Source organism: Euphorbia lathyris, chromosome 8, assembly GCF_963576675.1.
Source record: "Euphorbia lathyris chromosome 8, ddEupLath1.1, whole genome shotgun sequence".
Taxonomy (NCBI): domain Eukaryota; kingdom Viridiplantae; phylum Streptophyta; class Magnoliopsida; order Malpighiales; family Euphorbiaceae; genus Euphorbia; species Euphorbia lathyris.
This window is the reverse complement of record NC_088917.1, coordinates 79,476,962-79,495,167: the sequence shown is the minus strand read 5'-3', so window position 1 is coordinate 79,495,167 and position 18,206 is coordinate 79,476,962. Positions and strand designations below refer to the sequence as shown.

At 31.7% G+C, this 18,206-nt stretch overlaps 1 protein-coding gene across 1 annotated transcript; it reads right to left on the bottom strand.

The window, feature by feature from the left end:
- Positions 1-9,549: 9,549 nt before the first annotated feature.
- Positions 9,550-17,914, bottom strand: LOC136204017 (terpene synthase 5-like). The gene is made up of 7 exons (XM_065995218.1): positions 17,801-17,914; positions 13,120-13,393; positions 12,611-12,983; positions 11,410-11,628; positions 11,190-11,316; positions 10,765-11,013; positions 9,550-9,840 (listed from the first exon to the last, which is right to left on the bottom strand). The coding sequence occupies exons 1-7, from the start codon at positions 17,912-17,914 to the stop codon at positions 9,550-9,552; spliced, it is 1,647 nt and encodes a 548-aa protein (XP_065851290.1).
- Between the last annotated feature and the right edge of the window lie 292 nt (positions 17,915-18,206).

Below are 18,206 nucleotides of genomic sequence, written 5' to 3'. Positions count from 1 at the left end.
GTTCTAATATTAGAGAATACAATTGTATATCTAATCAAATAGCTTTCATCCAGTGCACTTCTTTGTTTAAAGTATTTATATTTACGTGAATATGATAAAATTAATGACTATAGAATGCTTTATTATGCTGATTGCCTTATAATTAAATTAGCTTACTGATAATTGGATGTAATACACTTTGTTTATATATTGAAAATGCGTTTTTTAATTGTTATTTGGGGTATCCTTCCCATAAAAGAGATTTTTTTGGAAGGTAATTTGTTCACTTAAAAAGAAAAAAATTAGGAATGCGCATTTGAGTAAAATTAGGTGTGGCATGGGCAGCTCATTGATAAGAGGACTAGAATGTTAATAAAAAAAAAGGGCGGCCCTGTCGCATTACGCGTCCCCGCTGAGCGAGGGTCCGGGGAGGGGTCCCACCACAAGGGTGTATTGGGGGCAAGCCTTCCCTTGCCAATTTAATTGGCAAGAGGCCGCTCCTAAGACTCGAACCCGTGACCTCTGGTTAATATTGACAAAAAATACGGATCTTATAATGTGTTTTTCAAGATATGAGATTAAACAGTATGTTACGTACAAAAAGGTGGGGACTAATAAATTATTTACCGAAAAGGATATAGAACGATTGTTAACTTAGATGAGGGTCATGCCAAAACTAGTAGTTCTTATGATAGATTTAGAAAGAATAGAATGGAAGAAAGTAGAAATGAGGTAAGAAGACAGAAGGGAGAAAGAGAAAAAATTGATTTGATTACTTTTTTGATGATTCTCTAGTACAGTCTTGTCTCCTCTAAATAGAGTGAGGACAAAAACTGTTACATACACATCTGTGTAATTTTACAGTTGTCATTCTACTTTTCACTACCTTACAAACTAATAGCTGGTACACCAATCAGAGAAATGACAATTGCACAAACGCAAAGTCAAGGAAATACCAAAACAGAACAAACAAATAGAATAACTAACAACAGATAATTCTAAATGGGTTCTCTAACTTTTGAATTTTCGTTTGTATAATGTGACAATACCCCTTCCTTTATTGCATTTTTATCCTCAAGAATGATAAGACTGAGGAGACTGAGTTGCAATCATAGCCCCTCTCTCCCAAGTGGAGTCAATTAATATTTGGCATCTTCCCACTTGATCAATAACTGAGGAACCGCCTGCTCTTCAATGATGGCACTACGAGTATTCAATACCTTTGCTAGTTATAAATAGCATACTAATAGAGAGCACATACAATTCAAACGAATATAGAGATCTAATAAACCATATAAATACTGATTAAAAAGAAAGACAATAAAGAAAAATACAGTAAATCTAATGCGATGAGAGGACGAAGAAGGAACTTCCTTCTTCCTCCTCAAAGTAGATCCACAAAAAAGATAAAAGCTTGAAGACATTGACAAAAAATTCAGAGAACTGCTCTGATAAAGAAAACTGTCTCCTCCTTGTTTTCTTCTCTTCAAACCAAAACATTTTCAAGCAAATAGAAATGTCATTCAATCTACAAGTCTATAAACTTGGCATATATCCAAATCGACAACACTTTTAAGCAAATAGCAGTGCCACTTAATCAATAAGTCTAAAGTGTTCAACAACCACTAAAATGTTTGCTTAGAAGAAAAGTTGTAAGGTATGGGATGCATATATGAACCAGTAGAGTTGGAATGGAAGGGAAAAATAGCTTCGTTGAATGACACATCTCTAGACACAAATATTTTAGAAATGATAAGGCTGAGAAGTTTGTAGCCTTTTTGAGTAGGAGGGTAGCCTAGAATTACACATGGGACTCCTCTAGGGGACAATTTATCAGTAAAGAATTCAGGATTAGAGGCAAATGCTAAGCAACCAAAGACTTTGAGATGATTATAGGTGGCCGGTTTGTTATGTAGGACTTCATAAGGGGTTCTATTGTTTAGAACAGGTATGGGAAGCATGTTTATGATTCGAACAGAAGTTAAGACACAATCTCCCCAATATTTAAGTAGAAGACCTGCCTGAAACCTTATAGCCCTGGAAATCTCAAGGATATGCCTATGTTTTCTTTCCATGCGAGCATTTTGTTGTGGTCTCTTGACACATGAAGTTTGATGGATAATTCCATTTTTAACAAAGAATTCCTTGCAATGAATGTCATTAAATTCTAAGGCATTGTCTGATCTTATGTATTTGACAGGTTTCCCAAAGTGAGTTTTAGCATATCAAATGAATGTTTTGAGAACAGACAACGACTCAGACTTGTATTGTAGTAAATAGACCCAAGTAGTTCTAGAATTGCCATAAACAATGGTAAACATGTCTGTATTTTACCTATTGTTTGTTCTTTATATGGTCCCCAAATATCCATATGAATAAGGGCAAATGGTTCATTTGCAAGAGAGTTACTTAGAGTGAAAGACTTTTTGGTAAATTTGGATAAAGGACATGTGAGACAGATTTTGGTTTGAGTAACTGTGAAGGGTTGAATACATGGTATGAGTTTGAGTTTGCTAACAGGGGCATGTCCCAACCTATGATGCCAAATATCTAGAGTGTTTGAGGTCATATGTTGAGAATTTGCTGCCAAACAAGAAGATTCATCATTGTGGTGGGTAATAACAAGATAGTAAAGTCCATTCTTGACCTTACCAACCCCTATGGTTTGTTTAGTAACACAATTCACAATTATGCAATGAGTAAGGAAGAAAGATACCTCACAGTTATTGTCTTTGATTAACTTTTGCACAGACAAAAGATTATGCATGAAATGTGGAACACATAATACATTTCTTAGCTTTATTCCTGCACGAAGAATTGCATCTCTGTATGAGATATGACATAGAGACAATGGTGCACATCTTAGGTTCAATCAAGTTCTCCACAAGTGGTGTCATATGATCCGATGCTCCAGAGTCAATGATCCATTCATGTGAGAAGTCTGCAGCATAGTGACAGGACATCATGCCAGAGAAGTGATGCTCTATTTCCTCATCATATTTGAACCCTTGTGCTGAGGAATTTGCAGCCGAGGCATCATCTTTGCTAATTGTTCCAGTTGTTGAGGGGTGAACAGCAAACCTGCTGTCTCAACACTATTTCTAGTTTGAACATTAGCGGCAACCTTTGAAGAATGAGTGTTTCTGGAACTTGAAGATCCTGATTGCCATTTCTGTGTTGAAGGCACTCCATTATTGAATGATGAGTTAGTGGCCTTAGCTTTGTTCTTGTATCTAGAATGCCACTTAGGATACCCTACTATAGTCCAACACCTATCAATCCCATGCCCTTTTCCTCCACAATCTGTTCAAACAACTTGTTGTCTATCAGATGAGTTTCTTCTATACATGGCAAATAAATCATTGTCAAACTTAGTGTAGTGTAAAACTTCTATTTGAGCTTCCACTTGGTGCAAGGCAACATATGCAGTTTCCATAGTAGGTAAGCGATTCTGCAATAAAAGTTGACTTGTCTGTGCATTATATGTGTCATTGAGTCCATTCAAGAGCTGAAATAACTTTGATTCTTCCTTCTGAAGATCAATATCACTCATCAAGGCTTTAACTTCAGCATTTTGATCAGTGACCATAGGTAAGAGATTCAAAGAGTCAAGCTCTTCCTACAAAGTTCTCATAACAGTATAATATTCATTTATACCGATTTTCATCAAACAGTTCCTTATTAAGCTTATATTTTCTAGATCCATTAGTCAGACTAAAACGTTTCTCCAGATTAAGCCAAATGTCCTTAGCAAAGTTCATATACATCACATATTTCTTAATTGTAGGAGAGACATTATGGGTTATCCAGGCTATTACCATATTCTTGCAGGTGTCCCACATCTCTGCTTTAGTGTCATCATCCTCAGATTTGGTGACAGTGCCGGTGATGAATCTGAGCTTTCGTTTTGAGGAGAGATTGATCTCCATGGTTCCCCTCCAAGCTCTATAGTCCAATGAAATTTTTGAAGGAAAATAGGCTAACGTATGGCAGTGGAAATATAAAAATTTTAACCTATTTCCACTAACCCAAGATCCGTTAATCGTTATTTCATATAAAGAGGGATAGAAAGAAATACCTTTTAGAAGTTCTATCTACCGTTGCAAACGAAGTGCCCACAACTCTTACTTCGAGTTCCCAAGCACAAAACAAAACAATTGAAGATCAAGTTAGAATCAACCGTATATAACAACCAAAATAGATTGTCTCTAATTAATCAACACAAGATCAAGGATAAAGAGAAAAGAGATGTAATCAATTGAACGGAAGGAAATGGTGGATAATCTCGTCCTTATGGTGTGGGTCGGAAATTCTCTCTCCCGGTTTGCTCTGTGTATTTCGAAAATTCACATATAAGGGGTATTTATATTCTCTTGTATCTAAACCCTAGTTAGATAGAATTAGGTTACTGAATAAGAATTTAATTCGGAATATAATTCTTATTTATTATCTATAATTATATCTTAAATATAAAGATAATAATAGTAACCTTATAGGATAATAATAGGAGCAATTTAATCTAATTAAAACTCCTAACTTATTTATCCTTTAATTAATTTAACTCACAATTATAATCTAATTAGAATTGTTTAAAATCAAATTAAATGTTTATGTATTTTATATACATAGAATCGCCCCACCCTATATACTGGGCCTTAGTGGACTCAGTTGGGCTTCCATCAATTAATTAACATCCGTTTCTCTTTTGGGTTCCAAGTCTTATGTGTGACCCATTAGGTTCTTATTGCTTCTAGCCGTATGCAACTATTAAATTAATTTTCACAGAATTATATTTAATCTTTGCATAACGAAATGAGTACGCAAAATGTGATTGGCAAATCCGAAACATTCCCCCAGAGCTATAAGAAGAAAGGTTGATTCTGTCGTTGACCTTTCCGTATTAGTTACAGTATAATTCGATCCTTTATCAACTACATCCTTGAACTGAATCTTATGACTATGGATAATGACAAGTCACATATATCGAGACGTTCGTTTTACTTGTACAGGACGAGTCAACTCCAATTAGATAGGTTAAGTGAAATCTGTATTTCAAGTCTTAAGCTATCACCTTGCAAGGATTTAGAGTCAAGTATTCCACAAGCGATCCATGGATGTATCTCCCATTTATCGGGAGTGATAAATGCTCAATCCAATGTATAAATATCCTGCAATTACTTCCTGTGATACCCAACGTCTGCCGTTCACACCCCAGAGCCATCTCTGTTATGGATCGTGTTACAACAGGATCAAAGCGTCATATTTCGTAATCCAGAATTAATAATTAACATTCCTTTGAGTCTGAGGATTACTTATACCTATTAATACCAATGAGATGAATAGGTGACAAGGATGAATCTACCCATCCTGTTATCTCAAGTCGGGTCCCCAATCCTAATGAACTCCTTTTCATTGGATCCACGTAACTGTCCATATATCTGTATATATGAAGCTTGTGAGATCAGCTTTCTGTCTCGACAAAAGACATTGTTACATGCAAGTGTCAGCAGTGATATGTCAATCCTAAACATATTACTTGACTTGGGGTGGTTTTAAGTTTATTAGTTTATTATAAAGTTTTGTCTCACTTCATGCTTGTATGAACACTTTATAATCACTTTAAACAAACTTATGGATTTCCTTTTATTAGACTTTATTTAGTTCTTAAAAGGGATTGCCTTTATATAGTTATGAAAGCATATCTCATTAAAACAAATGATATAAAGAACACTTCATTTACATTAAGTTTGTATCCTAGAACAATTGTCTATAGGACACTAAACCCCAACAATTTTATCAACAACAAGAGAATTTGTGCTATCAGAAGGATGTAAGAATAAAGGATTTAACATGTCCTGATATGAAATTTTAGAAAACAGAAGGAAGAAGAAGAAAGAAGGAACTTTGGATTTAGGTATTTGAGATAAAAAGAAGAAAGAAAGAACTTTGGATTTAGGGATTTAAGAGAAAAAGAAGGTAAGGCTTTGCTTGAATGATGAAGAAAAATTTCTCTTATTCCTTTTCACATTGTCCCGATTTGCTCTAATACCATGATGACAAATAATTCCCAAATCAGATCACAATGCTAAGGAATATCAAAGAATATTTTCAGAGAAAATAAGAGAGAGAAAACTATAAAAAAGGTTGTTTCATCATTGTGCGAGAAAAGGAATCCTTACAACTTATAAAGAGCAAAAAGACAAACAAAGATAACAACCTCACAACCAGACAAAAGAAACTAACGGTACAAAATATAAAGGAAAGTTTATTTGGACAAAATGTTATTAAGTACACATAAAAGCATAATTAGCTAGAGAGCTCCTCAATAGCAATTTGAGAGATGTGAATGGTTTCTTCATTACCTAATGTAACTTATTCGGGTTTGTCATACTGAGAATGAACATTAAGATTCCCTAAACTAGCAGTCAGATGGTGATTTGCACTAGATTCAATAAGCGAATCAGTCGAACTCAGATTAAAGGTGATAACCATGTTTGAGGCATGTTTGAAATTGTTTTTGTAATTGTGATTCTTATGGGGAGAAGGGCATTGTTTAGAAATATGACCAGACCTTTTGTAGTTGTGACACATCAAAGTACTACCATCAAGAGAAGTTGAGCTAGAGGAGTTCAGATAACTACTGTTTTGGTTAGAAAATTGGTTCCGTTCGCGGCACCGTCCCCTACCATTATTACGAGCCGTAAAATTGAGGGAAGGAGAGAAGGACGATATGGTTGCTTCAAAAGCAAGTTACCTCTCCTTACTTAGAAGTAATCCAGTGAGATCATCATAACTTATGGATTCCAAAGAGCTTCAAGAGTTCATACTAAGATGAATGAGACCATGAAGAATGGCTTCCACAAAATCATCATTGGATGTACGACTATGAGATTGTAGTATTCTCCTAATAAAGATTATGCAAATGATGCTTAAGATCTTTGATCTAAGGTCAGTAACCCATTGAATAAACATTAAATAGCTTAATCCATGTTTCACGAGTCGTATTAACTCGAACAACTTGTGGTAAAATGCCATTTATAATAAAAATATGATTCAGTTGAGGACTTTTTTCTTATTCTTCGTAGGTCTTGTAGGTCGGATTAATAGCTTAGATAGGTAGTGGGAGGAGAAACAATTGCATCAATATGATGTGCCAACCCATGTCCCTTCAAAAGCGACATTAATTGTGTTTTCCAAAGTACAAAATTGGTAGATGTGAGTTTGTGAAAGATTGATGAGTGATATTTTGGGTAGTATGGGGAATAGTGGGAGTAGAGGCTGTTGTAGCATCAACAGTTGTGCCATTGGTGAACATTGATGCCGTAAAAATATAAAAGAGAGGAGAAACATTCAGGATTGTTAAACCACTTGTAGCTCTAATACCATAATGTCATTTGATCTCAACTGATATTCATTGTTAAACCACTTATAGCTCTAATACCATAATGTCATTTGATCTCAACTGATATTCATTGTTCGATTGATATTGCTTTAATAGAGATTACAACAATTATGATTACAACAAATATTTTAAAATACATAAGATAATATCTACCAAATATTCACAAAACTAATTGATATTAACAATGACAAAGCCATCCTTTATCAACAACTATATTATTGTAGTATAGGGTACAAATTTAGTTATATGGTTATTGGGAAAGAACAAATAGCATATAAGAATAAAACATTGCAATCTTAAACCTTACCAAATGGTGCAATTTCAATTCCCATTAATGAAAGATGATATTGTTTTTTTATATGTAATTTCATGTTTTGACAACCTTCAACCTTTAGCATTCTCAATAACCAATAAGGTTTGAAGTTGCACATCTTATGTTAACGAAAAAAACTTATCTTTAATCAATGAGACTTGAAATCACACGGTCTAGTAAATGTTTGCGTTAAGATTGTAATGTTTTGTACGTCAACGTCAAACCATTGTCCTTGAATAATTATATGGCTAAATTTGTAATTTATCCTAATTATTATTAAGAGAGAAGTTGTCAAATAAATTTTAGATGTACCCTTTTGTGGTTTGTTGGACTTTCGATTTATTTTTATCAGATACATGATAATTATTATTTATATGCATAATTTTTTTTAACATAAATAGATCTTAATAATTATTTGTATTGTAATTGAATAAGTTATATTTTTTGTCAAAGAAAAAAATTGGATTGGAGGAAATTTTATTATTGTCCCGATCCAATTGATCTCAACAATGAAAAGACGATAATTATACAATTTTATTCTTTACACTAATCATTTTCAATTGAGATGGTATACAACTCATTTTTCATTAGTTGGGTCCATTTCACCGATCCATTATAGAACTTTTCAGATTAGAGGTTGAGTCCCCTAGAGACGCACATGTTTACAATATAATCTCCCCATAAAAAATAGGTCCTCCCACCAAGAGACGCACATGGGTACAATAGAATCTCCCCTTCGAAAATAGGTCCTCCGCTTTATGGTTCGCACTATAATAGAAATTGCCCATGTAGGTGTTTTTTTTTACGTGTGACCACCACTACAAGGTCTAAGGTCAGTTTTATCGACCGGCCTAAATTCTTTGCCAAAGTTGATTAGAGCTACGGATATTGTTGTCGACAGGATAAGCTAAACATTAATGACAAACTTGTGGGCCCTTCATACAACCCCTATTCCTGATTCTGGAAGCTTCCATTTGAACTGTAACCGCCCATATTCATGATTTATTTATTTATTTATTTTTTATATTAGAATTGAGTACCGATAGTGTATCAAAATGGCCTTAAGGTTTAGAGAAGTTCCAATTTAACTCACACATACAAAATACATTAGTTTAACTCGAACATTTTATGAAATGGTGTAATTATAGCTGCGTATAACCACCTCGAAGAAGAAAGGGATGGAATGTTATGATTTCATTGATACAATTTCATAAATATTGGGATTAAATTGATACCATTTCATAAATATTGGGATTAAAGTGTTGGAGTTAAATTAGTTCTATTATGTACGTCGAGGTCTAACTTTAAAGTCATTTTGGTACCTTAATAATTATTTATTGTACCCCTATGTTTAGTTGTGATGTGTTTTGTAGAATTTATAGGGATACGAGAGAAAATCCGCTTTTTTCGTAAAATAAAACAAGTGGACTTCTATTTATGCTACCTGCTTTGACTATTAGTTTAAGGTAATTTTATTCCCATTTTAAAAATGCAAGGATATAATTGCAAGAAAGTTGAATTAATGGGTAAAATTGTACCTAGGTTGGAAATACAAGGAAAATTTTGTATATTAACCCAATGAAAAGTTGAGAGGTAGTGATGGCAATTGCCCACACCCGACGTTTATTGATGCATACTTGACCCATTACACTTATTATAAATACAAAATAAAGCGATAAAGAGAAATGATTGAAGCTATAAAGCATGAATTACAATTGGATCAATCATCTTAAAGTTAGGGAATAAAATTCCCTCACAGATAAAAAACCTACCATAACGATGTTTCACTTGGAAACTTATTATTTTGAAGAACTTCAAACCGCTATAAACTTAACCAATTGAAAAAACAATATGATTATATTGGAAGTGGGTTAACGAACAATGATGTGATAAGTTGTTCCAGGTTGTGTGCATAAGTAAACCAATCAGTGCCTTGGTACAAAAAAATGCTAATGCGAGCATAGTTGAAAGTGTACTTCAGCAATATCCTGGGCAGAGTAGTTGGCTTCAACAAATCTTCATTCATTTCCTTCCACTTATTTTCAAGTATTTTTAGGATGGTTTCAACGGCCTCATCTTGTGTCACCCCATATTGTATCATATAACAATCAACAACTTTTGGAAAGTCTCCTCTCTTCGTCTCATCCTTCAAATATAATTTTTTAATCGTAATTTATAAAAAATAACAAAATTTAAATCACCATTTCCCTTTCAATTGAAATATATATGCATATGTTTGACATAATAATAAAATATATTCTCTACCTTTACCTATTAGCTTAAGTTTATAGGCTAAAATGGTTCATTAATAATGGTATCAGACCATCTTAAACGAAATAGCCGAATGTTCAAATCTCGGCATCCTTCTATTAATGGAATATCAACACATGATAAGTTAACATTGTGTTGTTCACGCTTTAAGTCTAAAAGGCATTTACGTGTGAATGTCTGTCAGATATAATAACAATTATTATTCTTATACCATACCTAACAGTTTAAATGTTTTTTTTAACATGATATCATATCCTCTTACACCAAGAGAGCGAGATTTAAATCCTATCAAGTCCATTTGTTAAGAAAATCTCAACATATGTTATTGTGTTGTACACACTTTAAACCTAGAATCCATTTGCATGTGAGGACTATTAGAGATAGTATAAAAAGCCTAGTACATTCCTAGCTCCATGTATGTACTTGTCCGTAAAAGTCAATTGTCTTGTATACTTTGAAAGCATATTAATTACCACTGAACTGCTTATAGTGACATATGGATCCGCTAAAATCTACATGACATAGCAAGTAGAATATTTGGTAAAATTGAAATGAGAACACTTTAAGCAAGTTCATGAGTGTAATATATCAATATAAGCAAGTGGAGGTACATGATACTTTAGAAAGTCAATAGGTTACTTTAAAAAAGATCAGTGGGGTAAATAATGTGTTTCCAAAGCATAGGGGCAATTGATTTTTCTGGACAAGAGGACGGGGCTATAAATGCATTCAGCTTGATAAAAAGTACTCTTGGAACTTACCCTATTCGTTTAAGTAATAAATTACTTATGCAACATACCTTTCGCACTCCAATAATGTCATTTAGGAAACGTGGATACAGTTTCGCACCAATAACAATTTTAGGATCATTTCGTATCCAAAGGATTTCCTTCATGCCCATACTTTCTACTCCAAGAATGAATGCCGATGTAAGATTGTCATAAGCGCTCGTCACTTTTCCATTCTTCATATACTCATTGAAAGAGGGTGCTTTCCTTTCTTTCTGCCAATTGGTCTCTATATTGTAGGCTATCGCTAGCTCTGCCATCTGGTTGTTAATATATAACTTAATAAGTTACTATTCATATATATATATATATCACTTTAATTCTAAACGAGAAATCCTGTAATGAATTCAACAAAAAAATTTGCTTGCAGATGCCATGCGGGTGACAAATGACACTTTTTTAAAATTATTCTGATATGTAAATGATAGATATATACCACTTCCTTGGAAAAAGTTGTTTTACAAGAGCATCCTTGAGCATCGACATTCTCTATTAATTCAGAGATAACTCTGTAAATGAATTTCATAGATTTTGGTAATTCATCAACAGCTTCTACAGTGGACCTAAATTTTTAAGAAGAAAAAAAAATGTAGATTATGTATCATAATCCAGTTAGAGAGACACTCTATCTATATATCTATCTATTTATAAATTACCTTTGAAGTGCATCTGTGAGAAGTTGTAGTTCATCAATGGTACCATAAGAATCATAAGTATCATCCATCATTGTTATTACTGCCACGAACTTGGATATAAGAATCCGAGAAATACTGTATTGTGGCTCGAAAATGGATCCTAGTGCCCAAATATATGACTCTACAAGTCTATCTCTTGCATAAGGAAGCTTTTCGACAACATTTATATTTTTCCACCACCTACAAAATAAAATATGATTTTTTTTATCTTAGTACTTCTAGAGTATGAATGTAAATATATAGGGTCTAGCGTCATTAGATAGAGTTCACTGACTAGTGTATACTTTATGTATTTGAGGAGATCTTGTACTTGGCCGAGGAAATCGATTGACCTCCCAAAATTTAGAGATGTCTCGTAAACCCTCATCAACTTATTTAGTTGTCCATTGATCTTCCTAAACTTATTTAAAGTGACATATTCGTCCATTACACTTTCTTAAAGTGGCCTATTGGACTCATGAACTTTACCTAAAGTAATAAAAACTTCAACTTGTCCAAATCAACTATTATTCAACCCCATAATACTAAGGGGTTAATCATGTCATCCTAGAGATTAAATAGACATCCTTAAAGTTCAAAACAAGTTTAGGAGGTCCTAATGTATTCAGCCTATTATATAGTATATTATAATTAGTTTTGACGAATATGATTTAAGGTTAGTATATAAGATTTAGGGTTTAAGACTTTGTTACATTGATATTTTTCTATATCAGTACATGTAAAACTGTAATACGTTAGTGTATTAAAGTATATTGAAGGATCAAGTGTTTTAGGTGGAGGTGCCAACCTAGTTGGGATCTCTATCTAATACACTTCCTTATTGTCAGTTTTTCACTAAAAAAATATTGTATATAGTAGTTTAGAGTTGAGGGTGATTCATGTTGCATATTATTACAATTAGTACAATTATATTAATTCACATATACTACAATTAAAAAAATACATTATATTAAAAATGATTAAATTATATATATATATATATTTATTGTGTACTAATTAATAATATTATATATATAATAATATTCAAGATAAACTAAATAGTATACTAATATTTTCATTTCGATAATTAAGCAATATATTAAATATGTAAATATAAATAATAACAATGAGTTAGCTACTTCATATGTTTAGTGGTAGCATCAAATTTCGGATAGTTACTTACGTCGAAAGTAAAGCCAACTCTTTTCTGTAGAGTAATTGGAGTCCATTGTAATCCAACTTAGCGAATTGGAGAAGAGTTTCATCCGCAAATTCATCTTCCTCGTAAAAGGATATGTAATGTAAAGCATCAAGTCTTTCAATAGTGCGGTGAGATGGGTACATCAGACTATTCCTTATATGTTTCTGAAGATGAGGGCTTGAGTTTTCAGCTAAAATTTCTAGATGTTTCCTTGTGAAAGCAAGGGCTTCATCTAATATATCTTCATCTGGAATAGCAAGAAAACATGCTTCGTACAAGCCAATGACACCATTGACATCATTAGTGATGTCCTCCTTGAAATCTCCATTCTCGTCTTTGAACTTCTTAAACACATCTGATTTCGAATGTTCGTAATTACGTCAAAATTTGTTGCTTTTATAAGTATCAATGTGTATGTGAGGAGATATATCCGAGATGTTATATAAATATCAGTGTGTGTATGCAAATATGTATAAGAGATAAGTACTTACCGTAAGTTATTTTGTATCCATATTGTCTTAAGACTCGAAATAAATTTGCTAGTATATAGAGGTCATAGTCATTATCTTCCAAAAGTTTAGGAAGCATAGTAAAAATATGATTGAGTTGCTCATTGATTTCAACCTCAAAATGATAGGATACACCAAGACGACATAATAAATTAATTAACTCGATATTATCTGCTAACTCATTTGCAGAGTGAAGCAACATATTTTTCACTCTTACTTTCAGTGCTTCCACCCCTTTGGCGTGTGATTCCAATTCCTGTGCAATACAAAATATAGGTTAGAGATAATATAAAGTACGAGTAAGATGGTGTCACGCTTTCTTTTTTTGATAATAAAAAGTTTAGGTAAGGGTAGGTCTACCCACTCCCAAGGTCAGGACAAACCACAAACCTCGATAAGGGTTTACAGTGGAATTTGAGGCTAAATTTTGACGGAGTGGCACACTTTCTAAAGATGTTAACAAATATTGGTCTTAGATTTCTTCCATTTACAAAGATATAATTTTTGGTTAATACTGTTAGACTCTGTTCTTTTTTATTGAAATTAAATGAAATAAGTTAACTGAAACTAAATTAATGAATTGAACTTAACTTAACTGAATGCTACTGAACTGAACTTAACTTAAATGAACTAAACCGAACTAAATGCTATGAACTGAAGTTAACTGAACTGAACTGCACCAAATAATTATAATTATAACTTTTATATATATATATATATATATATATATATATATAATGATAAACTTTATATATAAATAATTATAATTATAGTAAAAAATCATAAATTATATAGATAGTAAATTATAATTATTATAAATAATGATGAATTATATATAGATAATACTAAATTATAAATTATATATAAATTATAACAAATTATATATATATATATATTTAATTATAAATATAATAAATAATGATGAATAAATTATAAATAATAATAAATTATAAATTATATATAAATAATTATAATAAATAATATTGAATTTTATATATGAATAATACTAAGTTATAAATAAATTGTAATAAATAATAATAAATTATATAAAAATAATTATAATTATAATAAATAATGATGTATTATATATAAATAATACTAATGCCATTAATTTGGCGTTTGACAAGGGTTGACTGTGGCTTTAGATCGAGAGCGACTCGACTTACGTAGTACAGCTGTTGCGGACTCGGTCTCGGTTAGTACCCTGGTCACTACGGCAGGTTTGGCTAACGTGTCTTACTAAACTTGCGTTTATGACGTTGGTTGTCTCTCACATTTATAGGGAGGGTAACCAAGTCATAGATCTTTTGGCTAACTATGGGAGACACAATTCATGTTTAGTTTGGTGGAATGATATTCCCACTTTCTGTAATTCAGTTTTCTTTTGTAATCTAGGAGGTTGGTAGGTCTACCGATTTGCTTAGTCTTTGACTTGTTTCATGTTTCATTTGTAATTCTTTTGTTCATTTGAATAAATTGGTTTAAGGATCAGGTGTTCTGGATAGGGGTGCCAACATAGTTGGGATGTCTACCGTTTAGAGCATCTCCAACATTGTTCTTCAAACCACTGTATCGTCAAAATTAGCGAGTAGAATAGCGAGAGAGGAACTCCAACAGAGTGACCTAGCTGGCTATTATATTGGCGAGAGGTGTTTTGCTTGGTTCTTTTATATATAGTTGGAATATGATCGTTAAAATATAGCTGTTGGAATATAACATTTAAAAATAATCTCATTAAAGTTTATGAATAAAATAATGAAATAGAGAGTAGGATAACTAGTAGTGCTGGAGCATACACACATTTGAAGAAAGTTAAATTTATCTTTGTAATATTTTATAATATTTTGAAGAGCCATGTGGCTAGTGGTGTTGGAGATGGTCTTACACTCCATAATTGCTAGCCTTTCATTAAAAATATATATAAATAATAATAATAATATATAAATAGTTATAATTATAATAATTAATGATGAATTATATATAAATAATACTAAATTATAAATTATAATAAATTATATATAAATAATTATTATAATAATAAATAATAATAAATTACTAAACTGAAATTAAATTGAATGTTACTTAATTTAATTTAACTTAACTTAACTGATCTGAATGTTAAATTAAGTAAAAAAGTACACGGCCTTAGTAAACAAGGTTTAAATTTGAATTATTTTACTAGTTTATTTTCTTGTTAGAATTGTTTTTATTTATCAGGTTACAATATCATGAAAAGAATGTTGAAATTTTTATTTTGAATATTTTCCACATTAAAATTTTGATGAGGTTAGTAAAATTATTTATCTACATCATACTACGGTGTGCATCCGTCTATTTTAAACCGCATACCGAATCGAGTAGATCAAATTCGGTTTTTCAGTTTGGCCCTGTTTGGTAAAGAGCGTTTTGGGATAAAAAGAGCGGTTTTGACCAATTTTAGAGGTTTGACCACTGAAACCGCTAATTGGAGTGTTTGGTGGAGAGAAGTTTGAGAGAGAGTTTTGGGATGAAAACGCTAATTAAAAAAAAGCTCTTAAAATGAGCTTTTTCAATTAGCGTTTTGCAATATTAAAATTAATGGACTTCTTTAACCCTAATAGATAGACTCCCTCTTTTCCTGCGCCAAAATTAATGCTCTTATTCGTCTTTTTGCACAAACAGCTATTATCAATCAGCTAATTTTTACCAAACAGGTCTACACAAACAGCTAATCAAATCAGCTAGTCAAATCAGCTAATGTAATCAGCTAACAGCTAACAGCTAATGTAATCAGCTAACAGCTAATTCCCAAACAGGGCCTTTATTTTTTTTAACACTCGGTTCATCCTCATTGTTACTTTTAGATGCATTTCGATTTACGGTTCGGTTCGATAAAAACAATGTAAAAATACCGAACTGAACCGCACCGGATTATTAACGTTCATACCACAAAGTCAATTTTACAAATATATATTTATATTTATAATTTATCCTATAAAATATAATATAAGAACTTATATGTCATCAATGTATTATTACAGTAGAATATATAACAAAGGATGGCAAATATAATTTGGCGCAAAGTGTTTGTGAAATATTTTTGTTATCCAACCAGGATTGCGGTTCTTTTTCCACCAGTATATCAATGAGGATTTTCGATTCGCTAAAAACAAGTACGTCAAAATTAAAATTGAAAAATTCAAAAACTTGATAATATTCTAAACAATTTTAGTTTTTCAATTTTTTAATTTTAAAGTCATTTATATGTTGTTTAACGAGGAGAATTAAAATAGATATTTAGAAAGAAATGTCGGAAAACGATGATTTTAGAAAATACAAAATTTAGTTCCATAGTAAGTGTGGTACTAAACGACTTTAATTCTTAAAATTTTTTATTTAGAAGTTGTTAACGATCATTTTTATAGTGTCAAATTAAAAGATCATTGTTTTTAGCAAAACGAAAACCATAATTCCCACTTGGAAAAACAAAAATCGATAAATACCTATTTGACAAAACGTGAAAGTACATGAGTATTTTATGGACTTTACTCAATAATTAATGTTATAGTTATTGGGAAGAGCTAATTTAGACTTCATTTACAAATTACGTTTACGAGAAGGTGCAATTTCACTTGAAAAAACTAATGATCCTCAAACTTTTAAGGTAAACCCCATTTTGAGGCCTCTGAGTTTTTACCTTTTGGTTGATTAAACACTTAGTATTTTATTTTGACACATTAAGCTTCAACTTTTTTTTTTTTTTGTCTCATTAAGTGTATGCTTGCCAAATTAGTTAGTTGTGAACATCTAGTTCAATTAAAAATATCTGATTCATTTTATATGTGTTTGAAATTATATATTTAAAGTTTAAATTAAGGTTTTTAGAGTTCCTCTATAATCATATTATACATATTAAAAACTGTTTTCGAAATTTAAAAAATGCAAATTTCTAACGTCTATCTGAAATGAATAACACTCTATTAATCGAATTTTATATTCAAAGTTGAACTTTTTAGTTTCCAGGAGCTTAATGTGACAAAAAAAAAAAAGAAAAAAAAATCAAAGACTTAATTTATTTAAATAAAAGATCAATGATTTGTAAACTAAAAATAAAAGATCAGAGACCTCACGATCCTCTTTTCCAACTTTTAAAACCATCTTTTTGTCATTTCAATTTATTTAAAATATTTCTTTTTAAAATTGCAATTTGTTTAAAATGAGCCACTCAATTTACTTAAACGGGTAATAGAAGCAATCTAAGAGCATCTCTATTAGACTTATTTATTGTGCTCTTCTGTTAAAACTTGAGGAGCAACTCGGAACAACTTTCTATTAGTTTCTCAAATTACTAAGAGTTTTCCTTCACTTTTTATTACTCTATGCACTTTTAGTGACTCCTCAAATTATTTTTAATCAATAATTTAATATTGAACTCTCTTTCTCCTAATTATCAGTACATATAACAATATATTACTAATTTTAATGTAACAAAATAAATAAAGAACGAGTACGAACAATGTTGTAAGTAGACCCTCTCTTGAAAATATTCTAAATGAGTTAAAATCACGTTTTATTTAGGGAATAATTAGATGCTTAGGTGTAAGTAATTAAGTGTATGAATTATATATATATATATATATATATATATATATATATATATATGTGGCAAAGGATAGATATATACCGAATCAAGTGGAGCAAGTGCAGCAAAACTTTCACCCCAAATACTTCGTGGAAGGTTTTTCAAGCAACCACGAAGAATATCTTGCTCTGGTTTCGTTGCTGTCTGAACTGCCATTTTTTATGCCTGTAGATTTAATGCTTTATTCTAGATTTTGAGAATGGTGACTCTGCAATTTATTGGGTAATCTATCATGGAATTTATAGAGATACCTCAACCTCACTATTGTTGAGCAGTGTAAATAAAATAAACACGTACTTCACGAGGGGATGTAGGGTTTAAATCAGCACATGATTCACGAGGGGATGTATGGCTTTAATGTTTTATTCCGTTTAGCCCTCTTAACTTGTTTAAAAAACTTGATTGACCTCCTGAACTTTCAAAGTGTTCTGATAGTTTCCTGAACTTG